The sequence below is a fragment of the Cervus canadensis genome, chromosome 32 (assembly GCF_019320065.1).
Source record: "Cervus canadensis isolate Bull #8, Minnesota chromosome 32, ASM1932006v1, whole genome shotgun sequence".
In the NCBI taxonomy this organism is placed as follows: Eukaryota; Metazoa; Chordata; class Mammalia; order Artiodactyla; family Cervidae; genus Cervus; species Cervus canadensis.
Window position 1 is genome coordinate 37,995,295 of NC_057417.1, and position 27,210 is coordinate 38,022,504.

General features: G+C 58.4%; 1 protein-coding gene across 4 annotated transcripts in view; it reads left to right on the forward strand.

Annotated features, from left to right (window-relative positions):
• ABCA3 (ATP binding cassette subfamily A member 3) overlaps nt 1-27,210 on the forward strand; it is a 40,919-nt gene that overhangs the window by 12,827 nt on the left and 882 nt on the right. For 3 of the 4 annotated variants that reach the window (XM_043455934.1, XM_043455933.1, XM_043455935.1), the window contains exons 9-33: nt 2,353-2,612; nt 4,548-4,664; nt 4,960-5,080; nt 6,717-6,890; nt 8,967-9,148; nt 11,036-11,179; nt 11,661-11,790; nt 12,441-12,595; nt 12,826-12,981; nt 13,064-13,274; nt 14,252-14,402; nt 16,417-16,515; nt 17,823-18,009; nt 18,742-19,045; nt 19,375-19,648; nt 21,276-21,480; nt 21,826-22,045; nt 22,316-22,474; nt 22,748-22,920; nt 23,439-23,567; nt 23,698-23,892; nt 25,580-25,767; nt 26,207-26,377; nt 26,606-26,796; nt 26,926-26,999. In XM_043455934.1, coding sequence (XP_043311869.1) covers nt 2,353-2,612; nt 4,548-4,664; nt 4,960-5,080; nt 6,717-6,890; nt 8,967-9,148; nt 11,036-11,179; nt 11,661-11,790; nt 12,441-12,595; nt 12,826-12,981; nt 13,064-13,274; nt 14,252-14,402; nt 16,417-16,515; nt 17,823-18,009; nt 18,742-19,045; nt 19,375-19,648; nt 21,276-21,480; nt 21,826-22,045; nt 22,316-22,474; nt 22,748-22,920; nt 23,439-23,567; nt 23,698-23,892; nt 25,580-25,767; nt 26,207-26,377; nt 26,606-26,796; nt 26,926-26,999 — 4,370 coding nt within the window. The remainder of the gene's footprint in view (nt 1-2,352; nt 2,613-4,547; nt 4,665-4,959; nt 5,081-6,716; nt 6,891-8,966; nt 9,149-11,035; nt 11,180-11,660; nt 11,791-12,440; nt 12,596-12,825; nt 12,982-13,063; nt 13,275-14,251; nt 14,403-16,416; nt 16,516-17,822; nt 18,010-18,741; nt 19,046-19,374; nt 19,649-21,275; nt 21,481-21,825; nt 22,046-22,315; nt 22,475-22,747; nt 22,921-23,438; nt 23,568-23,697; nt 23,893-25,579; nt 25,768-26,206; nt 26,378-26,605; nt 26,797-26,925; nt 27,000-27,210) is intronic. The other variant, XM_043455936.1, reaches the window with a different exon arrangement.

Below are 27,210 nucleotides of genomic sequence, written 5' to 3' on the forward strand. Positions count from 1 at the left end.
ATAATCTTTAAAAACACCTAAGGCATGGTCTCTTGAATAAAGTTTTTCTGTTTCATTTTTAAGGAGCTTCAATTTGCACAGGGTCTTCAGGGCTTGGTTCTGCGTTTCCCTTCTCTCCTGCCCTTCTCTGTGTTCAGTTCTGTAGGCTTTGTAAGCTCTGTGCTCCTTGTGTAATTGTCCGTGACCTCATCGAGTCAGTGGAGTGTTTGCAGAACTCAGATCTCGGCTCTTTGTCCCATCAGAGTGTGTGTTGGTCTGTCCCGTACAACTCGGGCATGTAGTTGGCTTGTTTGTCTCCTGTGACCATGGTACCATCTTAAAACTGAGTTTCTGGGCTCCAGGACTACGCTTTGCCCTCAGGCCAAGACCTCCAGGCAGCATCCTAGGTGTTTCAAAGAATTCAGAATTCCTAATTCCTAGGTCTGCAAGAGGCAGAACTTGTTAGAGAGTCTGATGAAAACACCCAGGAATGTCCCTAAACAGAGCCCAGGACTGCAGGAGGCAGCTAGCCTCTGGAGATGCATTTCAGAGGCCAGGGCCCTGTCACCAAGCTAAAGTTCCAGGGAAAAAGTTTAAATCTGAAAGTGGAGCTGGGACAAGCAAGGCAGGGTGAAGTGTGTAAGGCCCCACAGTAGACCCCCGGGGCAGGTCCCGAACTGGGAGGAGAAACTGTGTCCGCTGCCATGCCCACTGCATATGGCCCACGGCAGGAAACACTGGCTAGGGTGACCCAGGGCAGGGCTGTCCCTCCTGTTTGTGGGGACAATTTCCTAAGCTTGGAAGCAATAGAGGAAACAGTTCCCCAAAGAAAAGCGTGACAGATTTCACTGTGTACAAACTTGAAATTTGCTTAAAAAAAAAAAAAGATAGAACAGTGATTTTAAAACAAAAGACTGGGAAAACACTGCAGCAAATGATGAAGGGTGAATGCTTCCTGTGTCATAAAGAACTCCTTAGTCCAAATCAGCTTAAAAAACCCTCGAAGACCCCGAGAGGTGTGGAAAGGACTTGAACCTGGCACACAGCAGCTAACCCCCGCCATGAATTAGGCCAGGGTTGTCCCCAAGCCCACCCCCAAGTGTCCATGCCTTAAGACCCCTGATCCCTGATAAAGACACAGCCCCTGGAATAGCCTGAAAGAAGGAGAAAATCCAGATACACAAAGATGTTTCCCACAGCATTATTTACGATCATTAAAATTTCAGCTGTGGGGCTGTGATTGATCACAGAGGGTAGCTGCTCGTCGGTGTTGAGCAACCACAGAGGTTGTGGTGGTGAAGACCCCTCGGCAGCATGCGTGGCCTCATGGGGGAACCACATGTGAGCAGGAGGCAGGCAGGGTGTTTCCTGGGGGAGGTGGCATGCAGCCAGACAGACGCTGGCTCTCGGGCCAGGAGACCAGGGTCCCACTTGGCTGTGGCCCCTCCTGCTCGGCGTGGGCGCCACACCTGGGTCTCAGTGGCCCTGTGTGTCCCATGAAGACAGTGTTGCCTATTCTGCAGGGTCTTCGTGAAGACGAGAACTAAACCGCCACCCCACACAGCGAGGGGTACCGTTCACTGGGCGCCTGCTGTTATCACAGCCATGAAACCACTTTTAAGGGAGATGGCAGACTTGATGGCCTTGTGCTGGGGGTGGGCATAGAATTGCTTTTCTGTTTTCTAGAGGCAGCTGACAGTTCAGTGTTGGAGGACTTTAGGTGTTCTAAACATCATTCACTATTTTAAGGACAAGGATGCCCACGCCACCCAGGCCTGCACCCCATGTCCCCCAGGGCTCAGACCTCAGGGACCCAGGCCTTCCTTCTGAGGCTGTGCCCACACTTCCATAGACTCAGCCCCTAGCAGGCCTTGCTCTGAACTGGAATATGTATCTTCCCTCTCTTTTTCACTGTAAAAGTTTTATCACAGACACCTGTGAGGAGTCAAACAGGGCTGGCAGAGAGGGATCACAGAGCACACAGAGATGTGTAGTGCTGGCCTCTGGTCTGTGGATCCCGCCCCCCTGTGAGATGGGAATGAACGCTGCTGATCAGCTGGTCTCAAGGGAGCGAGGCTATTGTCGATTATCTCAATAGGTCCTTAAAAGCAATCAAGGGAGGCAGAAGAGTGACAGAGAAAGATGTGATGATGCGGAGGCCGGTCAGAGATGCTGCCTGGCCGGCTGGGAAGGTCGAGGGCGGGCTCAGGAGCCAGAGAGGGGTGAGCAGCCCCTGCGCACGGCAGGCCTGCAGGAGACCTCAGCCTGTCACCAGCTCAATGCCCGCAGCACTCCGGGCGCCCGCACCGGGATGTGACATCCCCCACGCGTGTCAGCCCCACGAGCCAGAATGCCCTCTGCCCCCGCACGCAGGTTATATCCGCGAGGGCTTCCTGGCCGTGCAGCATGCAGTGGACAGGGCCATCATGCATTACCATGCCAACGCCTCCGCGCACCAGCTGTTCGAGAAGCTCACTGTGATCGCCAAGCGGTTCCCTTACCCGCCTTTCATCTCCGACCCCTTCCTGGTCGCCATCCAGTACCAGCTTCCACTGCTGCTCATGATGAGCTTCACCTACACCTCCCTCAGCATCATCCGGGCCATCGTGCAGGAGAAGGAGAAGAAGCTGAAGGTAACCCTTCTGTGTCTGCTTGGAGGGACCCTGGGTTTAGGCTCTGTGCGGCCGTAGGTCATCCTGTCCTGAGTCCTGCTATCCGGCCTGGGCAGCTGCTGGGCACTGAGGTCACCGGAGCAGCTGGGCATGAGGCTGATGCCCACAAGGTTGAGCCCATCTTGGGCTTCTCTGAAATCAAGCCTGGTCCGTCCAGATTTTTACCACCCTGATAAAGCACCATAGTTCATGTGCTATATACACTGAAGACAACCTGATGGCTCAGACAAGAAAGAATCTGCCTGCAGTGCAGGAGATCTGGGTTCGATCCCTGGGTCGGGAAGATCCCCTGGAGAAGGGCATGGCTACCCACTCCAGTATTCTTGCCTGGAGAATTCCGTCGACAGAGGAGTCTGGCGGGCTGTCGTCTATGGGGTTGCAAAGAGTTGGACCTGACTGAACGACTAACACTTTTTTACTTTTCATGCTAAAGACTGAATATTGAAAAGACAGTGTTCTGAGTACATCAGGTTAAGTAAAACGCATCATTGAAACTAATCTTGGTTAAGTAAAACGCATCATTGAAACTAATCTTACTTGTTGCATTAAACTTTTTTTTTTTTTTGGCCTTGCCGTGAGGCTTGCAGGATCTTAGTTTCCCGACCAGGGATTGAACTCAGTCCCTCAGCAGTGAGAGCACAGAGTCTGAGCCACTGGACTGCCAGGAAATCCTCCCTTTAAACTTTTTTGATGCAGTTGCTGAAATTCCAAATTATGTGTGTAGCTTGCATCCTGTTTCTGTTGAGACAGTAGGTCGATGGGAGACAAATGTTCCCCTACGTGGTGAGCAGGAAGCTAACTATGGGTGTAATCAAGGGAGGCCGGAGTGTCCGGCTGCTAGGCAGACTCTGGGGGCCTGGGAGGTGTGTGAGGTGCATCTCACTGATGTGACGTAGCTGCAGACAAACTGGGCCAATAGCATTCCCTGCAAGCTCCCAGTGCTGACTCTGCCAGAGTCATCAGAATTTACGTGAGGTTCTCCCTCTAGCTCAGCTGGTTCTTCCCTGGTGGCTCAGCTGGTAAAGATCCCACCTGCAATGCAGGAGACCTGGGTTCAGTCCCTGGGTCGGGAAGATCCCCTGGAAGAGGGCATGGCTACCCACTCCAGTATACTGGCCTGTATGTACCAGTATATACCCATGGACAGAGAAGCCTGGTGGGCTACAGTCCATGGGGTTGCAAAGAGTCAGACACGACTGAGCGACTAAGCACAGCATAGCACTCCCTTTAGCAATGTCTGCAGTGCCAGTGGAAGGGCATTTAGAGTGTTCTTAGCAGTGCCAACTCGGTGATTATTGGAGCTTTTAAACTGCTGCAAACGAGGGGCTCGGGGAACTCATGAGGTGGGTCCTGTTCACTTGGCGCCTAAATAACTTTAAGAAAACAGTGCAATGTTGAAGCAGTCAGCTGTGGGCGAGGACACGGTTCAGGAGAAAGTGTTGGTGTGTGTACATGCCCCCAGATACATAGATGGACCCAGCATGACCAGATGCTGAATGATCACTGAGCCCAAGGGGTGGGGGTGTGGGTGGCCACCACTCCAATCGTCCCATTTTTCAGGCCATTTGAAATTGTGAGTAGGAAGCTGGGAAATCAGCCTTGCTTGGTTGCTGGCCCAGGAGAGATGCTTCATCAGCCCTGGTCCCGCCTCCCCCAGAGCAGCGCGGTCCGTGCAGATAGACGAGCCTGGGTCCACCCCCTCTGCAGGCCCACTGGGCACCTGCGGCAGGCAGGGCTGAGGAGCAGGATTTTTAATCTTGGTTAGTTTCAGCCACATCAGCCGCGTGTGGCTGCGGGCACGGCTGTATGGGCCAGGGCAGGCGCGGCGTGGTGGGGGCGCTCTGGGGCCCGGGGAGGCAGCGTGGAGCAAGTACAGCAGTGCCCGTGTGCCCCCAGGAGTACATGCGTATGATGGGGCTCAGCAGCTGGCTGCTCTGGACCGCGTGGTTCCTCCTCTTCTTCCTCCTCCTCCTCGTCGCCGTCTCCTTCATGACTCTGCTCTTCTGCGTCAAGGTGAGCGCAGCCCCGGAAGGCAGTCTGACATGAAAAGCAAGGCGTCCGGGGTTGGGGGTGGGGGTGGGCAGAGACAGCCATGGCACCCCCAGGGAGACCCCCTTGGAGGGGTGCGTGGGCAGAGACAGCCATGGCACCCTCAGGGAGACACCCAAGACTCCGCCCTGGAGGGAGGGAGAGCTGTGTGGTACCTCCTCCTGCCCGTGCCAGCTTCAATGTTGGAGACTCCCCCCCAGAGGGCACGGAGGTGGCCCTGTGTCCCTGTCCCCCGCCACCACCTGGCCCTGCCGCGCAGGTGAAGAAGGATGTGGCGGTGCTCGCGCACAGCGACCCCGCGCTGGTGCTGGTCTTCCTGGCCTGCTTTGCCGTCTCCTCCATCTCCTTCAGCTTCATGGTCAGCACCTTCTTCAGCAAAGGTGAGTTGTCCTGCCCCTGGGAGCCGAAGTCTTAGGGGACCCCCAGCTCAGAAGATGGTGGTGTTTCTCTTGGGATGAGTGAAGCTCCAGGGTCCGAGGGCATCTGAGCAGAAACAACCCAGGGGCCGAGGTGTTCTTTACTCTGCGCATCCTCCGCCTTCAGCTTTCTAGGTGTTGGCGTACATCCTTGAACAGTTCTCTCAGTGAAGCTCGGCAAGGGGTAAATTCTCCTTGACTTTCTGTGTCCCGCGAGGGCTCTGTTTTGCCTTCACTTCCGAAGGCTGCTTTAGCTGAGTGTAAGCGTCGCCTTGGCACTCTAATAACATTAGCTTGTGGCCACAGGGCTTCCCTTATTGCTGGGGAGAGGACTGCTGACGGTCTAGGTCTGGTTTTCCTGTGTGGATGTTTGGATCTGAGGATCTCAGACCTTCATTTCAGCTCATCATCTGTCAGACGTTATTCCCCCATCTCTCCTATTAAACCTGACTCGGAGCTTCTCAGTCTGCCCTTCGTGTCTCGTAACTTCTTTTTTTTATTATTGTGGTAAAATACATATAAATTTACCACCTTACCAATTTTGTTTGTTTGTTTCTGGTTGCACTGGGTTTTTCACTGCTCCATGAGGCCTTTCTCTAGTTGTGAGCAGGCTTTTCCTTGTGGCAGCTCCAGAGCTCATGCTCAGCCGCTGTGGTGGATGGGGTTAGTTACCCCGAGGCATGTGGGATCTTCTTGGGCCAGGGATCGAACCCGCGTCCCCTGCAGGCAGATTCCTAACCACTGGACCACCAGGGAAGCCCCTGATGTCCTCAACAGATCTTTAGGGCATAAAGAAATCTTCAGGCTGGAGCCTGTGGGGGTCACTGCATGGACTAAAGCCCCCTGTCTCCCACACCTCCAGCACCCGTGGACACTCGCCTCTTTCAGGTCTTTCCCACGTGTCACCTTCCCATCCAAGCCTCCCTTGGTCCCCTGGTTACAGTCACAGCCCGCAGCCCAGGGTGCCTCTCATCCCGGGTCAGCAGCTTGCTGCCCCTTGCAGGCTGTGCTCACCCGGCATCCCTGCCTTTCTGGCTTTCTTGTCTACCAGCTGTGTCCATGCTGGTCCTAGGCTCCCTGAGTTCCACCAGCTGTGTCCATGCTGGTCCTAGGCTCCCCCAGTCCCACCAGCTGTGTCCATGCTGGTCCCAGGCTCCCCCAATTCCACCAGCTGCGTCTGCACTGGTCCTAGGCTCCCCAAGGGGAGGACCTTGCTTCCCTGGTACCTGGACCAGGGCCTGGCACAGAGCGGGTCCAACGAGAGTGAACGAGCGAAGGAGACGGGGCAGGGCTGGGGGTGCTCAGTGGGCGGTCAGGGCTCAATGTCGGTCACATCAGGAGAACGCAGCTGGAGGCGGGTCTGTTGGAGAGGGTGGAGCAGTCACGGTGGGGTCCCTGGGATGGGGCAGGTACGTGCCACCCCAGGTGGGGTGGTGTTCCCTGCGGCATCGGCAGCCTGGCCCGGGGAAGAGGCTGTGGACTGAGTGGGGGCCCCCCAGCCAATGTCAGGCCGGGGTCAGGCAGCTCGCCCGAGGGCCAGGCCCTTGGTGCCCGGGGGCCGGGGGTGCGCACGCCCGCCTTGCCCTCTCTCCATCCACAGCCAACATGGCAGCGGCCATCGGCGGTTTCCTCTACTTCTTCTCCTACATCCCCTACTTCTTCGTCGCTCCTCGCTACAACTGGATGACGCTGAGCCAGAAGCTCTTCTCCTGCCTCCTGTCCAACGTCGCCATGGCGATGGGAGCCCAGCTCATAGGGAAATTTGAAGCCAAAGGTGAGTCATTTCCCTTTTTACAGCTGCCCTTGCTGGTGCATTTGCCCCGAGAGGGTCTGAGCAGAGGGCCCTCCAGCCCCGAGATGCTCGCTCCAGCCACGTCAGTGCAGCTTCACAAGCCAAGCACCCGGAAGGCAAGTCCTCATGATGGGGAGCAGGGGCCAGAGCCACAGGGGAGGCAGGTCAGAGACACGTGGTGGACTGGACAGAGAGTCAGGGTGTCCACCACGACATCGGCACCCCCCGTCCCTGCTCTGAGCTCCCCATGAAGCCCTGCCTGGGGCCAGCTGTCACTGCTGGAAGACACTGGACCTGAGAGTCTGCATCTGCCGGTGGTGGGGCTCAAGCTGGTCACCTCTGAGTCTCCGCCTGCCTCAGGACTTTAGGGTTCTTAGGCCTGGGGTCTCAGTCTGTGGGCTCGATAGCTCCCAGCCCTTGGTAAAGCAGTGGAATTAGCGTCTCCCCTCCCCCGTTTCCCTGATACTTCCTGCAGGGATTGGCAGTGAAGACGGAACCTGAGAGAGGAACAAGGGACACAGCGGGACATGGCTTTCTTGGGTTTTGTTACATTTCCTAACTTGTAAAATGTCATGTGTAAGTTGCTCAGTCGTGTCTGACTCTGCGACCCCATGGACTGTAGCCCTCGAGGCTCCTCTGTCCATGGAATTCTCTAGGCAAGAATACTGGAGTGGGTTGCCATTTCCTTCTCCAGGGGACCTTCCTGACTTAGGGATCGAACCCTGGCCTCCTGCATTGCAAGCAGATTCTTTACACTCTGTGCCACTAGGCTTAGGTGTAAAATGTCTTGGGGGTCATATCAACACTGCTGGGCTGATGCTGGCCTGGGGGCTCCCGTTTTTGCTCAGATTTCACTTGACGATGGAATCAAGGCTCCTCTGAAGGGTTGAAAGTGCACCTAGTTTAACCCTTCGCCCCACACCTGCTAGATCTCCAGTGGCAGAGCACTCACCTCTCAGGAGACAGCCCTGATCATTCCGATCACTCAGACCCTCTCACGGAAGGGCTTGAAGAGGTGCATGGACCCAGACGTGGCCCGCCTTCTCGCTTCCTCAGCTCTAAGCAGAGGCAGGAGGGACAGGATGGGTTTCCACATGGCCGGTGTTGTCCTGGCGTCCGTCCTGGGAGACCTGGCGCTGCTCTGCTCGCGGGAGGGGAAATGCAGCCCTGCTTCTCAGCCCTGCCCCACGCGGATGTTCTCTTTCAGGCACAAAGCCTGCGTTTCTTCCAGGCCTCAACCCCTACTTCTCATGGCTTCCTGGCTGTGGTCTAAGGAGGGAGGGCGTGGGTGTCCACGAGAACCTTCAGTGTGGCTTTATCCTCCAGTAGAATTTTTTTCTTCAGCTGACACTGGGACTTTTAAATATATGTGTCTCTCTGTGTTCAGCAGTGTGTGATAAACTATAGTTTTTTTGTTTTTTTTTTTTAATGCACAGTACCTTCCAGGGTTCAGATGCTCTTTAAAGTAGCCATTTACAAAGAGAAGTCAAACTAGATGGCAGCTCCCAGTTTTCAAAATTCTATACTGAATTTTCCTAAAACAGACAAATTTGTAGTTGTTTGGAAGTGAACAGAGACCAAGGCTGGAGACCAGCCATTTCTACCAGGGGCCCTGGAGTCAGCCACACGGAAACCCCCAGGCATCCTTTGGACGGTGATGCTACAAACCCGTGAGAAGAGAGAGCACCATGAGCACTGCTAAACAGAACTCTGTGTGCACTGACATGTTTCCCTTCTCTGAAAAGACCTGTATTAGAGGCAGCCTGTTCCAGTGCTGGCCTTACCCAGACCTCGTTCGTGTGTGTGTACATGTGTCTGTGTGTCTGTGTACAGATGTGTTGTGTAGATGGACTCATGTTTGCACACGTGTATGTCACAAATCAAACGTGAGCCCCTCTCGTCAGTTCATGAGCTTTGCTGGTTCTGTGACACCGATCCGGTGACCTGCTCTGGTCTGAAAGGCCGGGGGAAAGCTGTCAGGTTTGCTGGGAGCGGGGAGCTGTCACACTGACTGCCCTGTGGGTCCACGTCAGGCCCGTCTCCTGGCATGTCTTCCAGGCACAGGCATCCAGTGGCGAGACCTCCTGAGTCCCGTCAACGTGGATGATGACTTCACCTTCGGGCAGGTGCTGGGCATGCTGCTGCTGGACTCCGTCCTGTACGGGCTGGTCACCTGGTACGTGGAGGCTGTGCTCCCGGGCCAGTTCGGCGTGCCCCAGCCCTGGTACTTCTTCATCCTGGTGAGTTCTGATGTCCACCTGCGTGCCCCAAGCCCTTCCATCCCCTGACCTACAATGCCCAGGTCCGAGAGGAGGAGCTGGCACTGGCCGGCTGGCTACAGGGCCTGCACACAGCCCCACCCAAGCCTCCTTCCTCAAAAGATGTCTGGTTGGGTTTTCTGCACACAAAGTAACAGAGCTTCTTGCAAAACTGATCACATTTCTAGAGTGAACAGCACAGTCCCACCACCCAGGGAGGAACACCGCTGACACCCTGGGTGACGTTCTTCAGATGGTTTCCTCTGCGTGTGCAGCACGCGTGTATGTTATCTGACATGTATACGTTTGTTCTTAGAAAAGGGGATCTTGTAAAAATGCTTGAGACTTGCTCTTTTTTTCTAGGTACATTTTATAAAGTCTTAGTTGCTCAGTCATGTCCGACTCTTTGCGACCCCATGGACTTTAGCCCCCTAGGCTCCTCTGTCTATGGAATTCTCCAGGCCAGAATACTGGAGTGGAAACCATTCCCTTCTCCAGGGGATCTTCCCCACCCGGGGATCAAACCCGGGTCTCCTGCATTACAGGTGGATTCTTTACCATCTGAGCCACCAGGGAAACGCTACATCTTAGGTATTTTAAGTACATGTACATATGGGTCTATTTACAAATACACTTTTAGATTTTATTTATTTAGATTTTATTTATTTACATATTTATAAATTTTTAAATAAATTTTAAAAATGTATTTGTAAATATATTTCTATTTAAACATGTGTTTTTCTCAACCAGCTTCACTTTTTAACGACTACACAGTATTGATGCATGTACCACTGAATTGTTAACTAATTCCATGTTGATTAGCTCGGTTAGCCAGGAGCCACTTCATTGTTTATCTTTGGTTCAACTAATATTTATCAAGTGTCCATCCACTTTGTCGTTGTTGTTCAGTCGCTAAGTTGTGTCCGGCTCTTTGCGACCCCATGGACTGCAGCACGCCAGACCTCCCTGTCCTTCACTATCTCCTAGAGTTTGCCCAAGTTCATGTCCATTGAATCAGTGATGCTATCCAACCATCTATCCTCTGCTGCCCTCTTCTCCTTTTGCCTTCAGTCTTTCCCAGAATCAGGGTCCACTCATTATTTCATCAAATCTAAGATGGTCCTGATTCTTAGAGGCACCGCCACTTTGTCACCAGGAAAGAAAAATACTGACCATTGTTCTGTGTGGCGGTTTCCGTAATTTGTAAGACACATTCTGATTTCAAAGTCACTTAAAACGGGAGACAGGTGTCCCCCCAAACCAATGGAATGTGACGCGTTGGAACCGCCCCATTGGCTGTGGGGGTACACGGGGAGCGGGGCTGGAGCTGTGGGTGAGACCTTCTCCCCCAGCAGGGCTTCCCCTGGGGGGCTTCTTCCAGGGCCCTGTGTTCACCTCTCCTGCGACCCCGCCCACACCACTGTGCCAACAGTATGCCTCCCTCGAGTGACCCCAGACCGTGGGAGGGAGGCCGGCCCTCGGGCATCTCTTGTTTGTTTCACGAGCACCCGGGAGAGGTTGCAGCCGGGCCTCCCCACATCGCCCTGGGCAGGACCGCTTCCTGACCTGGCTTTGTATTCAGTTTCTTCATTTACTTTCCCTCCTATCACCTCTGAGCTCCTTGCACAGTGAGCACTCGTGGCAGAACAGGGAACAGACTCAGCACTTCCCGGGGCAGTGGGCGCGGAGCTGCGCGGGGTCTCGTCCAACCCCAGGACTCTCGGCAGCGCATTCTCTGCAGCAGCGCCTCGCCGGGGAGGCCCGGGGCTGGCAGGCTCCCAGCTCCAGCATGTCGGTCAGTGGTTGCTCTGTTTGTGGCAAAGAAAAAAATGAGCTGACGTGATGGGCCGATCGAGATTTCTGTCCTAGCCTTCGTACTGGTGCGGACGCCCAAGGACGGCGCTCGGGAAAGAAGAGGAGGACTACGACCCTGAGAAAGTACTCAGGACTGAGTACTTTGAAGCTGAGCCCGAGGACCTGGTGGCCGGGATCAAGATCAAGCACGTGACCAAGGTGCCACACCTGTTGGGACTAGACTGCGGGGTCACAAGGCAGGGACCTTCCTCCAGGCTTCGCTTCTCCTGGGTTCCTGGGGCTGCCCTCTGACCGGCTCCCCCGTGCCCCGGCCACCCCGGCTCTGCCCCAGGGCCCAGTGTGGAGGCTCAGAATAGTCAGGACCCGCTGTTGCCCCCCTTAACCTCTGACCAGCTTGGCAGTGGACACTCTCTGGGCTCGCTGTATGCAATGCCTGGGTCTTCCCGACCTTCTAGTCCTGCCGAGACAGTGGGTGCTGGGGGCCTGGGGAGGGGCGGGTGGGGAGCCGCAGGAAGGAGGAGGCCTTCCATCAGTACTGCAGCCTCTCGGTGCGCTGGGCATCATTTCCTCCCAGCACCCTGGGGTGGACGGAGATTCCCGGGGGAGTAGGACGGAGGGCCTCTGCAGTGAGGGCCCGGGGGGCTCCTGATGCCCAGGGCCGGCCCTGCCTCTCCCGCAGGTGTTTAGAGTGGGGAACAAGGGCAAGGCGGCCGTCAGAGACCTGAACCTGAACCTGTACGAAGGCCAGATCACCGTCCTGCTGGGCCACAACGGCGCGGGGAAGACCACCACGCTCTCCATGCTCACGGGTGAGGGCCTGGCCTCCACGCCCCCTCCCCAGCCCTGACCGCCCGCCCGCGTGCCCTCAGGTGGCTGTCCTGTCCGTGCTGAGAGCTGTGGAGCCGCAGGGGCCCTGGGACAGGGCGGGAGCCCCTCAGGCCACAGGGAAGGGCTCCACCTGCACTGATGGGGGTCCCAAACCCACTCTCCTAAAAGCTGTCCTGGACACGCCGGCCCAGCTCTGGCGGTCGCCCTGTCCTCCCTGAGCGCAGGCTCGAGCTGGGACCTGGGCTCCGAGGGTGTGGGGGACATGCCACCTCACCCTAACAAACCGCGGTGGCCGGGATCAAGATCAAGCACGTGTCCAAGGTGCCAGTCCTGTGGGGACCGGGCCGCAGGGTCAGGAGGTCATGGGGCAGTGACCATCCTCCAGGCCTCGCTTCTCCTGGGTTCCTGGGACTGCTCTCCAACTGGCTCCGCCAGGTACCAGCCACCCCATCTCTGCCCGAGGGCTCAGGGTCCCGTCAGCATCCGGTGCTGATGACCCTTCTCTGTCTCTGGAGGCCCACTCGGTGGGGCAGGGCGCTCATCATGCGAACCAGGGAGGCTCAGCCCTCCTCCTGCTCCTGGAGGATGCTTGCACTGACCTCAGGCCCCGGGGTCTTTTGCACGGCCCTAGGTCTCTTCCCCCCGACCAGCGGACGAGCGTACATCAGCGGGTACGAAGTCTCGCAGGACATGGATCAGATCCGGAAGAGCCTGGGCCTGTGCCCACAGCACGACGTCTTGTTTGACAACCTGACCGTCGCCGAGCACCTGTACTTCTATGCTCAGGTGAGCCGGCAGGGGGACAGGGTTCACAGGCTGCCGCTGTGGTCCCATCACCCACGAGGCAGCTTCGGGAGCCCTTAGCCTCCCAGCAAGCTGAACCTGCTCCAGGGAGCTGTCAGCAGACTGTGGGGTGCGGGGTGGTCAGGGTGTGAGGTCCAGCATGGGGAGAGACAGGAACAGCACCAAGGCCAGTGCTGCCTGGACGGGCCGGATCTCCATCCCCGCCGTTTCAGCTGAAAGGCTTGCCGCGTCAGAAGTGCCCTGAGGAGGTCAAACGCATGCTGCACGTGCTCGGGCTGGAGGAGAAGCGGGACTCCCGAAGCAAGTTTCTGAGTGGCGGGATGCGGCGCAAGCTCTCCATCGGCATCGCCCTCATCGCGGGCTCCAAGGTAGGCCCGGGGGGCCTGCGGCGCGGCCTGCAGCCCGGGCGGGGCTCTGCCATCCTCACGATGCCGCCTCTCCGCCCTCCAGGTGCTGATGCTGGACGAGCCCACCTCGGGCGTGGACGCCATCTCCAGGAGGGCCATCTGGGACCTTCTGCAGCAGCACAAGAGCGACCGCACCATCCTGCTGACCACCCACTTCATGGACGAGGCCGACCTGCTGGGGGACCGCATCGCTATCATGGCCAAGGGGGAGCTGCAGTGCTGCGGGTCGTCGCTGTTCCTCAAGGAGAAATATGGTGAACAGGGTGGGCGGGCAGCCGAAAGTCCATTCTGCACAGGGTCCGCGTGGCTGGTCCAGGTGTGAGAGAAAGTGTCCACTGGTCACGTTCCCCGAGGGCTCCTGAGGTCAGGCAGGGAGCGGCCTTCTCTAGACGGCCTGTCTGCTCCCTGTGGGTGGAGACCCGAGGCCCAAGTGGAGGGGCTGTGAGAATAAGGAGGAGGAGAGCGGAAAGTCTTAATTTGGAGTGTTGTTTGGCCTTGACCGGTGGACTAGCAGTCAATGCCGGGCCTGCCAAGAGCAGGGGTGCCATTGGAGGGGCCAAGTCTGCTCGCCAGCATCACAGCTCCCAAATGGGCGGGGGGCCCATGGCACCGCCCAGGGTGGGTGGGCAGTGGGTGCAGTCAGCCCCCTCTTTGCTGTGTGAGTGCAGCTTCCCTTCTGGAGGACCGCTGGCCATCTGACGTGGTCCTGGCAGTCCAGGTCTGCTCCACGTCCCACCGGCAGAAGAAGCAAAGGCAGAAGAGCAGCACCCCTCCCCCCAGACACCCCGGGAGTTGCACCCTGAACTTCCCACAGCCAACACACAGCCCCACAAGTGGCAGGCTACCCCGAGTGGTCACCATCAGGCTGGGGGAGTGCTGGAGAGGACGGCCTTTGTCCTGAGGCTCTGCTACCAAGAAAGCAGGGAGAAGAGGTCTTGGGGGTGGTTTGGACCCAGCCTCTGCCGCTCGCAGTCTGAAGTCCAGCTCTGGCTCACCTCCTTGTGCTCAGCACCCCGGGTCCTCCAGCATCTCTCCCCAGCGAGGGTGCGGGGAGGGGAGCGGAGCCCCTCATGACTGCCCTGAGGCACCCTGAGGGGCATCGATTCCACTTCACTTGCCCCCACTCTGCAGCCCCTTCCCCAGGAGCCTGCCCCCTCCCCAGTGAGCCCGGGGCCCTGGGTGAACCCCACTGGGCTCACTGGGTGAGCACTGAACACTCTGGGGTGTTCAGGAGCAGGCTACCACATGACGCTGGTGAAGGAGCCTCACTGCAACCCTGAGGGCATCTCCCGGCTGGTCCAGCACCACGTCCCCAACGCCACCCTGGAGAGCAGCGCCGGGGCAGAGCTGTCGTTCATTCTTCCCAAGGAGAGCACACACAGGTACATACGTGTGCCAGAGCATGCATGGGCATGTGTGTGTCCCATAGCACACACAGGTACATGCATGTGCCCCAGAACACACACAGGTACATGCGTGTCCCAGAGCACACATGGGTACATGTGTGCCCCAACGCACATATGGGTACATACATGTCCCAGAGCACACACATGTACATATGTGTCCCAGAGCATGCACAGGCACACATCCTAGAGAGCATGCACAGGTACATACGTGTCCCAGAGCACGCACGGGCATGTCTGTGTCCCAGAGCACACATAGGCACACATCCTAGAGAGAGCATACACAAGTACATACGTGTCTCAGAGCAGGCACAGGCACGTGTGTGTCCCAGAGCATGCACAGGGACATACGTGTCCCAGAGCACGCACAGGCATGTCTGTGTCCCAGAGTATGCACAGGCACACATCCTAGAAAGAGCATGCACAAGTACATACGTGTCCCAGAGCACGCACAGGTACATACATGTCCCAGAGCACGCACAGGCACATGTGTGTCCCAGAGCACGCATGGGCACACATCCTAGAGAGAGCACACAGAGGTACACACATAGGCGCAGATCTGAGAAGGGGCTCAGTGGGACTTAAGGGGCCTGTGTGTGAGACGCGCGCCCTGAACCCGTGGGCTGGGCCAGGGTCCCTCTCGGCTCCTGGGCCGGTGACGGTTGGCACCTGGTGAGTCTCCTTGCTGGGCCCCGGGTGCCAGGCCTCCCTGTGCATCAGGGCCACGCCCGAGAAGAAGGAGGGTGGTCATCACAGGGCGCTGGGTGCACTGGTGCTCTCCTCACACCGTAGCCACTCAGGGTTGGTGTGCAGCCGTGAACTCACATATCTTCTTGGTCTCGTGGTCCGAGCCGTGGACACCTGCCTCATAAGCAGAGCAGACTCCCCATGTGGGCAGGTAAAAACGAAACTTCTCATTCACATGCAGAAATTGGAATAGAAAACTTACAGGTGCATTAATCTTGCTCCAAGCCTGATTGAGAAATGTGGTTTTAATCATAGCAGTGTTCCCTGACTTAGATGTACTATAATTTGTTTTAACACCTACTCTATCATCACATATTCATGTTTTACAGACACGCAAATATGTTAATGCACATCTTTCTAGCAAACTCTGTTGAGGTCTCCAGTGACCCCTTAGGGTAGATCCCCAGCAGTGGGGTACATGTTACCAGACTCCCTCCTGGACAGGTGTTGAGTTTGACTTTCCCAGCAGCAGGATGGGGGAGGGTCCATTTTACAGATGCCAGCTTTGAGTTGGACTTCTCTTTATTACTTGTGTATCTCGTGGGTGGAAATGGCTCACATTGCGTAGTTATCATCTTGTGTTTCTTCCACTCCTGCTGGCAGGAGATTGACCACTTCCAGTGCTTACTGGGTGCTAAGCATCACTTCTTCTGACTGTTGGATGTCCCAGTCCTGTGTATTCAGTATTAACATCAACCATTTCTGTTGGACCTTTTTTCCAATTCATTGCTGCCTTCTAATTTTGTGAGAGATATTTTACATCAAATGGGTTCTATCTTTTCCTTTGTGATTTCTCCTTAGAAAGGACTTCTGTGTCCTACAAGTCCATAAATATTCCCCAGCTTCTTTTGGCTTGGTCAGTGACTTCACGTAGGTGTGTGCCATCAAAGAGTGCCTTATAGGCCCAAGTACCCAAAAGAGGTTGTGTGGGGACGTCCCTGGCGATTTTATGGTTGGGATTCGGCGCTTTCTCTGCCAGTTCAGTCCCTGGTCAGGGAACTGAGATCCCACAAGCCACACAGCATGGCAAAAAAAAAAAAAAAGATTATTTTTTAAAAAATGCTGTATTGGGGGAGGAAGGGGGACAGGGGAAGACAAAGCTGAACTTTTTCACTGAGACACCATCTCCAGGAGCTCAACTTCCTTTGCCCCTCTCCCACACTGCACGGAGGTGATTATTTAGGAACAGATCATCTAGAAAGTCACTGAGAAGCGACTTATCACCCTGGTCTCTTTTTTTTTTCAGGTTTGAAAGTCTTTTTGCTAAACTGGAGAAGAAGCAGAAGGAGTTGGGCATCGCCAGCTTCGGGGCCTCTGTCACCACCATGGAGGAGGTCTTCCTCCGGTCAGTACCCATGCGTCTGTGTCCGGCGGGGGTTCAGCCCCGCGGGTGGCTTTTCTAAAGGGTAATAAAGCACTGCCCTTGACTGTCATCTGGAACACCCATCCAAGGTGGACCTGCAGCCCGGGGTGGCAGGAGGGCAGCAGGCCGGCCCTCAGGGCCTGAGCTCCCATCCACAGGGCCCTGTTAATAACACCGGCACAGACCTGGCCGGGTTCCCAACACACGGGTGACTCAGACCACAGAGCAATCGAACTCTGATGCCCGGACGCTCCACTCCCACCATGTGTGTCGGCCCTTCCCCTGGGCCTCTCCCGGGAGCTCTTCTAGAGTTCAGGTGATCATCCCCAGGCTTGTCTCCTTCTGTAATGAAGATGCAAAATTTAGCTTTCACCCCTCAGAACTGTGGTGTGGGCTCCAGACAATTAACACATTGGTCAAGCATTTCTTGAATCCTTTTTTCAGCAGATACAGTGCTAAGAACAAGAAATACAAAAATAAATGTTATGGAGATTTTTTTCCTTGGGGCTTACACACCTAAAGGAGGCAACAGCATCAGTGAATATAAATACACAGCTGCACAGGTTGGGTGGCTCCCGGCCTCAGTGCAGCCCCCCACGCAGCCCAAGGCCGTGACTCCGGGCTCTGCCACCCGAGGACCTGCCAGCTTTACCCCCCCCCCCCACATGTACTTCTGAGTAGCTCAGTTGGTAAAGAATCTGCCTACAATGCAAGAGACCCGGGTTCGATCCCTGGGTCGGGAAGTATGCTGGAGAAGGAAATGGCAACCCACTCCAGTACTCTTGCCTGGAGAATTCCATGGACAGAGGAGCTTGGTGGGCTACAGTCCATGGGATCGCCCCCCACATGCACCGTCATGCCCGCCCCGAGGTGGCCCCTCCCAAGATACACTCTTCTGCCTCCTGGTCTCGGCGTGCAGTGAGCCCTGACCCGCAGGTCTCCACACTGTGACAAGCCCTCCCCGCACTGCCATTGTGCCCTGCGCCCCGTCCTGTCCCTCTGGACAATCTGGAGCATAAATGCTGACTGTGGTCGGTCTCCCCAGGAGACCAGGGCCCTCAGGATCAGGGCCTGCCTGGTTGTCCCTCTCTCCTGGTCTTTGCCTGGTCTCTGCAGTGGGCGTCCTGGAGATAGGCAGGGATGAGTGAGTGCATGGGCACACGAAGGCCCAGCTGGCAGAACAGATGGCCGTCTGCCTTCGTGCCCCTGGCAGTCACTGGCTTTCCACCTCTGCTGTCCCCTCCCTCCCCGAGGAGCCTGTTCTGACCCGGCCTCCGTGTCTCGGCCAGGGTTGGCAAGCTGGTGGACACCAGCATGGACATCCAGGCCATCCAGCTCCCTGCCCTGCAGTACCAGCACGAGAGGCGGGCCAGCGACTGGGCTGTGGACGGCCACCTGTGCGGGACCATGGACCCAACCGACGGCGTCGGCGCGCTGATTGAGGAGGAGTGCACCGCCGTCAGGCTCAACACCGGGGTGAGAGTGTGAGAGCGTCAGAGGCCGCGAGGGCAGATGTGGGCATCCGGAGGGTCCGGGCCCTGGGAGGAGGACAGGTCGCAGCTCATGCTCCTAAGGGCTGGCCCAGAGAAGGAAATCCCAGAACGTTTTAACTGAGCACCGCCACTTTTTGTTCTAACTTGGCCACTCACGAATAAGGGCAAATGCCAGTCATAAGGCTGACAGCGCCCCGTGTACATGTGCCCTGTACCCAGCGAGACAGAGGCAGCCATGGGCCCATTTTACAGACAGGAAGCTGAGGCCTGGGCCGAGGTCGCCTGGGCAGCTCACAGCGGAGCTGGGCTCTGGTCCCTGCCGGCCTGACCTGCACAGTGAAGGACTGGGTATGAGGAATACAGGCAGCAGGAGGTTTGTCCATCTGCTCTGCTGTGAGCACGGCCGGAGTCCTCCGAGGCCTTGGCTCCTCTCTGGGGTAGCACAGGGTCCCCTAACATCCTTGGATGATGGAACAGTGCCTGCCCTGCCACCACAGCTGGTGTGAGGCCCCAAGGCCCAGGGGACACCTACAGGGAGGTGCTCTCATGGGTCCTCCATGTTAGGGCCCAGGCCCTGGGGGAAGCCCCAGGACCCAGTGCGCCACTGTCAGCTGGAGGCCCCTAGGCTAGCGTGGGCACCACGCATGCTGCCAGGGGCAGGGGCAGGGCTGGCCCGGGCTGGCGGCCGTGTCACCCCCGCCCCCCTCTGTCGCAGCTGGCCCTCCACTGCCAGCAGTTCTGGGCCATGTTCCTGAAGAAGGCCACCTACAGCTGGCGCGAGTGGAAGGTGGTGGCGGCCCAGGTCCTGGTGCCTGTGACGTGCCTCACCCTGGCCCTCCTGGCCATCAACTACTCCTCCGAGATCTTCGACGACCCCCTGCTGAAGCTGACCCTGGGCGAGTACGGCCGCACCGTCGTGCCCTTCTCGGTCCCCGGGACCTCTCGGCTGGATCAGCAGCTGTCGGAGCATCTGAAAGACATGCTGCAGGCCGAGGGCCAGGAGCCTCGAGAGGTGCTGGGTAAGGGGCGTCTCAAGGGGGTGTCCCGGGGGGGCTCGGGGGCGTGGCTTGTGCTGGCAGAACCCCCTTCTCACCCATGTTGGGGGTGCAGAAGGAAGAGCCTGTGGCTATGGGGGTGCCCCCCCAGGCCTGCAGCCTTGGGTCCTGTGGCTCCCACCCCATGGCCCCACAGCCCCTGGACAGCGTGTGGGTGGAAGATGATGTGTCCTTTCTGTGGTTCCCGTGGCCCTTCAGAACAGGCACTCAGAGCGGGGCCTTGGCGGGCCGCTGGCCTGTAGCCAGTCGTTCACACCACTGACCCTGCCATTGCCCCTGCTGCCGCCACACAGGTGACCTGGAGGAGTTCCTGATTTTCAGGGCCTCAGTGGAGGGGGGCGGCTTCAACGAGCGGTGCCTGGTGGCAGCATCCTTCAGAGACACGGGCGAGCACACGGTCGTCACTGCCCTGTTCAACAACCAGGCGTACCACTCCCCCGCCACCGCGCTGGCCGTCGTGGACAACCTCCTGTTCAAGCTGCTGTGTGGCCCCCGGGCCTCCATCACGGTGTCCAACTTCCCCCAGCCCCGGAGTGCCCTGCAGGCTGCCAAGGACCAGTTCAATGAGTATGTGCCCTGTCCCCCCCACCCAGGACCCCATCCCCGCGTGCTGAGGACCTGCTCCTAGCGCACTGACCGCCTCCACACCCGAGGCACTGCTGGGCTCCCACACACACACCCTCAGAGCTGCAGCAGCAGACACAGCATTGTTTCTGCTCCCAGGAAGCTCCCGGTTATCGGGACCCCAACCCCACACCCTCCCCAGCCTTCCACACACAACCTTTCCTGGGACAGCTGAGACTTTGGGGAGACCCTAGCCCACACACACCTCGGGCCCACCGGAGACTCCTGTGCATTTGGAGGGTGCCGCACCCTCTTCCCCAATCTGTACCCGGCTCTTGCCGACCTATGTCCTGGGGGTGCGGCCTTCAGTGTCCAGCGTGTGTGTGTGTCGCTGCCCCTCAGTGGCCTCAAGTCTGGGACCACCTCAGGCATCTCTGTCCTCGGCCTTGTCACCTTCGTGTGTGTAGGACTCTCCTCTTCCCGGTTGCAGAGCCCCTAGACCTCTGGGGACCGTCCAGATGAAGCCGGAAAAGTCTGTCCATTGCAGAATAGTCACCCACCTCAGGGCAGCTCATTGATGGGGGGTTTTTCATCGCCACCTCCCATTTTCGACTGCCTCCTGGCCCTTCGGTGCCCTCCTCCCCTCCGCCCCCTCTAGACCCCACTGTGAAAGCAGAGAGTGGGCAGCAGTCCTCTGTTCTCGCTGCGCCAGGGGTCAGGCTTAGCATGGTGAAAGTGGACAAGAGCGGGAGATTTTCTTTTGCTGGAACAGCTCTAGGAGATATGACCCACCTGCCATATGGTTCGCCTGTTCACGGTGCACAAGCAAATGGTTTCTAGTACATTGAGTCGTGGAGCTATCACCACAACATAGTTTTATCGAATGTTTTCATTATCTTCAAGGAACTGTGGCACCGTGACTGTCACTCCCCGTTCATCTCCCCTCCACCTCTAAGCAGCCGGGAGTCGGCTCTCTGTCCCCGTGGTTTGCCTGTCCTGGACATTTCCCATAGATGGAATCAGACACTGTGTGGCCTTGAGTGACTGACTTTCACTCTCAAGACTCATCCACATGTGCCAGCACTTCATTAGTTCAGAGCATTCCCCGCCCCAGCACTGCTTGTTGGAACGTTCAGGGGGTGGGGAGGGGGCAGTTTAAGCTACAGAATGATGCTGTTGGCGCTGGTTTCTGAAAGGTGTTGCTGGCACCTGAAGGTCCTGCCCACTCGAGAACAAGTGTGGGGAGACTGCCCCCACCCTGATGCCACGCCCAATGGCGGGTCTGACCTGGGCTGCCGCAGAGAGCCGGGTGGAAGTGCTGGATCCAACCTGAGTGTCTGTGGGGAGTGGGTGCACAGGGAACAGATGGAAAGCCACTGGGCGGGTGGCAGTGCCATTACTGCAGACTGGATGCCCAGAAGGGGGGCTGTTCCCGGGCGGGGTAGGGGGTGCAGTTTTCCTGGTGCAGAGCCCCCTGACGCTCTGGATTCTTCCTTAACCCCCTTTAGCGGCTGAGTCACTTCATCAGCCGCTTTGGACAGTAGTGAGCCAGCACTGGATGGCCAAGCTGCCCAGACGTGCTCTGCTCTATCCCTGACCTGTCCTGTGCCCTCCCCGCCTCCCACCACAGGGGCCGGAAAGGCTTCGACATCGCCCTCAACTTGCTGTTCGCCATGGCATTCCTGGCCAGCACGTTCTCCATCCTAGCAGTCAGCGAGAGGGCCGTCCAAGCCAAGCATGTGCAGTTCGTGAGCGGCGTCCACGTGGCTACTTTCTGGCTCTCGGCTCTGCTGTGGGACCTCCTGTCCTTCCTCGTCCCCAGTCTGCTGCTGCTGGTGAGCTGAGTAGCGCTTGGGCCTTTCCCCGCGCCTCTAGGGCTGGGGGGAGCCTGCAGAATCACCCTGGGCTCCCTGCGGGTGCTGGCGGCTCCGCCCCTGCTGCGGAAGGAGGGTGGGAAGGCCCTGGCAGCCCCGCCCGTCTTCACGCCCCGCCCCTCCCTTCTCCAGCCCCGCCCCTCCCGTTTTCGCTCGCACCCCATCCCTTCTTCGAGCCCCGCCTCCTCCCTTCGCGCCCCGCCCCCTCCTGGCTTCAGGCCCCGCCCCCCGACCTCTGCCCCTTTGGGAGGTGGGGCCTGGGGGCTGCTGGGCCGGAACTCACGCACCCTGTCCCTGCCGCTGCAGGTAGTGTTCAAGGCCTTCGACGTACATGCCTTCACGCGGGACGGACACGTGGCCGACGCCCTGCTGCTGCTCACGCTCTACGGCTGGGCCATCATCCCCCTCATGTACCTGATGAGCTTCTTTTTCTCCGGGGCGGCCACCGCCTACACGCGGCTGACCATATTCAACATCCTGTCGGGCATCGCCACCTTCCTCGTTGTCACCATCATGCGCATCCCAGGTGGGCGCCAGGAGCCCACCCCCTCACCCACTCCGTGACCCGCAGAACTGCTCGACCAGCCTGTCAGCTGTGCTGCAGCCCCTGTGCCCAGGCGGCCCTGCCCCACGGCACCCGTGAACCCGCACCAGCAGGAGAGCAGGCCCGGTGCCAGATCCCTGGGGCAGGCGTGGCTGGGCTGCGTGGGGAACTCCAACACCAGCTCTTCCTGCACCGCATGTGCAGGTGCAGTGTGTCCTCCCGCGCTGACTGGCCTGTGCTTCCTCCCCACAGCAGTCAAGTTAGAAGAACTTTCCAGAACCCTGGACCGCGTGTTCCTGGTGCTTCCCAACCACTGCTTGGGGATGGCGGTGAGCAACTTCTACCAGAACTACGAGACCAGGCGGTACTGCACCTCCTCCGACGTGGCAGCCCACTACTGCCGGAAATACAGTGAGTGTCCAGGCCTTACTCCTGACGGCTGAACCCCTCACAGGCACAAGGGCCACCTCGAAGATGAAGCCGCCAAAACGCGGGCAGTTCTTGGGTACCCGTGTGGCTGTGACACGCCCTCAGAGGCCCAGTGGGCCCCACCTGTGCAGCCTTCACCCAGGGGTTGGGCGCAGTCACTTCCGGGTCGCAGAGAGAGGGCTGGAGGGGCTGGGACCCCCGAAGGGGAGGGGCGCTCCGGGCCATGGGTGCAGCACCCTGTCCCGTGTTGCACAGACATCCAGTACCAGGAGAACTTCTACGCGTGGAGCACCCCGGGGGTCGGCAGGTTCGTGACCTCCATGGCCGCTTCAGGGTTTGCCTACCTCACCCTGCTCTTCCTTGTGGAGGCCGACCTGCTATGGAGGCTGAAGACCTGCCTGTGTGCCTTCCGGAGGAGGCGGGCGCTGGTGAGTCGCTCCGGGTACCTGTCGGGCCTCCAGTTGCTCTGCGGGGGGGCACCCTGACACCGAGGTCGGCCTTCCTTGGGGCCACTGCGCAAGGAGTCCACCGGCAGCGCTCACAGCGTCCCCTGGGGCTCTCTGAAGCCATGGGTCGAGGGAGCCTGGGGCCTCGGGGATCTCAGTCTCCCAGGAGACCTGGGGGCCGCGGCGCCCTCATGTTTGTCACATACATTTCCTCCCCAAACAAAACCTGCCGAGACAGCACTTGCAGGACAGGTGTCCCCAGGGCTGATGGGGCGAAGACACTAGGCTTTTCTAAGGGAAGGGGTGTGTGTCTCCTCGGGGCGACTGTCAGCCCTGATGGCCTCCCAGCTCTCTTTGTGGGAGACCTGAGTCGGCCCGCGTGGGGCTGAGCTGGGGTGAGCGGCCTGGGAGGCCTTAGTTAGTTTAATTTTAGCTCTTCCTGCCACGGGAACGGACCCCTCGGGGGAGCTCACCCCGGCATCTCTTTTCCAAACAACTAGACAGAAGTGTACACCCGGACGGCGGCGCTCCCTGAAGACCAGGATGTGATGGACGAAAGGAACCGCGTCCTGTCCCCCAGCCTGGACTCCCTGCTGGACACGCCTCTGATCATCAAGGAGCTCTCCAAGGTGAGGTGGCCCGCGCCGCGGCCCCGCCCCCGCTCCGGCTGGTCCCGCCCCCGATTGGCCCCACCCAGACTTCCCTGCTCCGGCAAGCTGCCCCCGCCTCCGCACGGCTGTGTTCTCCGCGCACGCACAGGTGTACGAGCACCGGGCTCCGCTCCTCGCCGTGGACAAGGTGTCCCTTGCGGTCCAGAAAGGGGAGTGCTTCGGTTTGCTGGGCTTCAACGGAGCCGGGAAAACCACGACTTTCAAAATGCTGACCGGGGAGGAGACCATCACCTGTGGGGACGCCTTTGTTGGGGGCTACAGCATCAGCTCTGACATCGGGAAGGTGGGTGTGGCCAGGGAGGCAGGGATGAGGCTGGCCTCTGGCTCGCGGCTCGGGGACAGCAAGATAAGGCAGTGGCCGCGGCCAGAGCTAAGCAAGTGGTGGAGAGAGGGGTGAGGCTATATCAGAGCGTCCAGGGCCGGAAGGGACCAGGCGCGGCAGGCGGGCAGGCTGAGACTGGGTCACCCCCAACCCAGGTCTAGTGACATCTCTGGACCTGGGCCCAGAGAGGCACCCACAGAACTCCGCCCTCTCAAAAGGACTCCAGTCTGTGTGCACAGTGATGGCAATGGTGCCCTGGGCCATTCAAACCAAGAACCAGGAGCTGGATGCAAGGTTAACCTTAAACCACGTGGTTGAGATCATGGAAGAGGGAGAGGCTTAGTGATGACCCCCAGCTGGAGTCTGCAGGCAGGAGCCACCCCGGCACAGAGGATACTCTGTCCCCTGAGACTCGAGCGTGGGTTAAGAACCTTATTGTGTGTAGGGGGCAGAAATGAAGAGCCGCCCCTCTGGGTTAGCATGAAGCGGGTCATCCAGCTCCCCGTGTGCTGAGCATGGCTGCAGAAGGAGCAGAGAAGGGCCTGTGCCCAGGAGTGACACCATCTACTGAACCGGCTTCGGGCTCCCAGTCAACCATGCCCGACTGCAGCACACAGAGCACCCCGTCTGCAGGAAGGCTTTCATCCTGGATCTCCGAGAACCCCTCACATAGTATTTCAAGGCCTGTGAACAGCACACAAACAAAGCAGACAGAGGAGACCCCATGCAGTGGCTGGAGCCCACAGACACCAGGGCTCTGTAGGGGATCAAGCCCACCACTTTGGACTTGCAGTTACCAGACCCAGATTATAAAACAACCGTGTTTCCTGTGTTCAGAGAAATAAACAAGATTGAAAAGGCATGCAAGGAAGAGGAATCTATAAACGGTCCAGGAAATGCAAGCCAGGGTGAGGAGCCTGAGACACATTTACTTTGCGCTCCAGTTGAAAGGGAGAGAATGGAGGAGAGATAGTAAGTGCCATGGTCACAGCCAAGAAGGTCTCCAAGCCAGTTAAGACCAGATCCTGGAAGCCTGAGAACCCAGAGGAGGTTAAAGAAAAAGAAACCCCATCTCTGGAATCCACAGAACCCAGGCATGCTTGTGCCCACCAGCTGCCGAACGTGGCTGGAGCTGGAGGCCAGCCACGCGGCGTTCTGGCTTTGCCGAACGTGGCCACTCACCGGAGACCAGCTGCCGTACCATCTGCCTAGGCTGCACCCCGCCCCAAAGGTGTAGCCAACAGACATGTCTTAATAGAGGGAGAAAGGGAAGGTCCCAGCACACGTTAGGCATTTGTTAAACATCCGATGAACTAAAGAGTGGATATCTCTCAGCTGTAAAGCATTGCGTAGACTCAGTCACTTTGTACAATCAAGGCATTCCTGTAGCTGTCCGCCCCCTTGCTGCCCAGGGTAGACTGGGCTTTGGCCGGTCTCTGACCCCTGGTTGGGGGCAGTCTGGCTCCTAGTGCCCCTGGCCCTCACTGAGCCAGGCAAGCCTCTCCAGTGTCCCCACCGAAGTGCCACTTGGCAAGTTTTGGCAGAGGGTAGCCGCCAGGGCCGGAGCACCAGCTGAGGGACCACCTTGAGGAGATCTCCTGAGAGAAGGCTTCTGACCTGCCAACTCCCTGCTGTGCTCCAACCTCAGGTGCGGCAGCGAATCGGCTACTGTCCCCAGTTCGATGCCCTACTGGACCACATGACAGGCCGGGAGACACTGGTCATGTTCGCCCGGCTCCGGGGCATCCCCGAGCGCCACATTGGCGCATGCGTAGAGAACACGCTGCGGGGTCTGCTTCTGGAACCGCATGCCAACAAGCTGGTCAGGACGTACAGGTGTGCCTCAATCCCAACTCGGTGACCCCAGACCTTCCCAGGGTGGGGTTGGGGTATCCCTTACCATAGATCAGGGGGCACACGGGTCAGGGGCTCCCACCCATTGTTCCAGGATCCACAGGGATATGGCAGCAAGGCCCAGGCAGAGCTAGATGAGAAGGGCTACCCTGCAGGTACTCCCCTCTGGAGGCCCAGCCGGGCCCCCAGTCAGGCCCCCTTGGGTGCAGACAGGCAGTGGTACTGCTCTCTGTGGGCTGCAGGCCGATCCCCTGGGCACAGCTCTTGAGGGCCTCCTGCTCTGTGAGGTGGGCCTTCCAGGCACGTTCACCTTGTTCCCGTTTCTGGGGGCTCTGCCATCCCTGGGCTCTGTCCTCTGCTGGGACCTGGGAGCCCACACTAACTGTCAGCCTTGCCTTCCCCCACGCCTCCTTGGCCCCAGCGGTGGCAACAAGCGCAAGCTCAGCACTGGCATTGCCCTCCTGGGGGAGCCCGCGGTCATCTTCCTGGACGAGCCGTCCACTGGCATGGACCCTGTGGCCCGGCGTCTGCTCTGGGACACCGTGGCACGGGCCCGAGAGTCCGGCAAGGCCATCGTCATCACCTCCCACAGGTCCAGCCAGGATGGGGGCTGTGGGCTGGGTGGGCCGGGAGGGGCTGGGTGGATAGACCTGTCAGCCTCTGGTGAAGAGTCTGTGAGGCGAGTGGGCCACACCCTGAGTGTGGGAATCAGGAACAGCTTGATCTGGGCGTCAGCACTCGCCCAGGTGCACGGTTTTGACGTGGAGGGTGGGCATCAGCATTCCCCGATGCTATATCAGACTCCACCCCCTCTCCCCAGCATGGAGGAGTGTGAAGCCTTGTGCACCCGGCTGGCCATCATGGTGCAGGGTCAGTTCAAGTGCCTGGGCAGCCCACAGCACCTCAAGAGCAAGTTTGGCAGCGGCTACTCCCTACGGGCCAAGATCCGGAGTGACGGGCAGCAGGAGACACTGGAGGAGTTCAAGGCGTTCGTGGGCCTGACCTTCCCAGGTATGTGCCGCAGAGGGCGCCGTGCGTCCGTGCACCCCTGAGCACTGGGATGAGAGTCACGATTCCGGGGCCAAGACCACTGGCCATCCAGCCTGGCCCTCGGGGTGACATGGTCTCTCCTTTGTGTAGGCAGCGTCCTGGAGGATGAGCACCAAGGGATGGTCCATTACCACCTGCCCGGCGATGACCTCAGCTGGGCGAAGGTGAGCTTGGGCCCTAGCGGGCCCCTAGCAGTCACTCCTCCAGTCAGCTTTTTCCAAGGGACAATCGCTTTCAGTTTCTCACTAAAACTGTTTCTCACTCACCCCAGGACCTACTAGATTTGGGATATTCATAGCCAAAATATCTGAAATAGGGGGAAAAAAATCTGATGAAAAAGGGAAGTTGCAGAGGGAACACAGCTGGGAAGAGTCA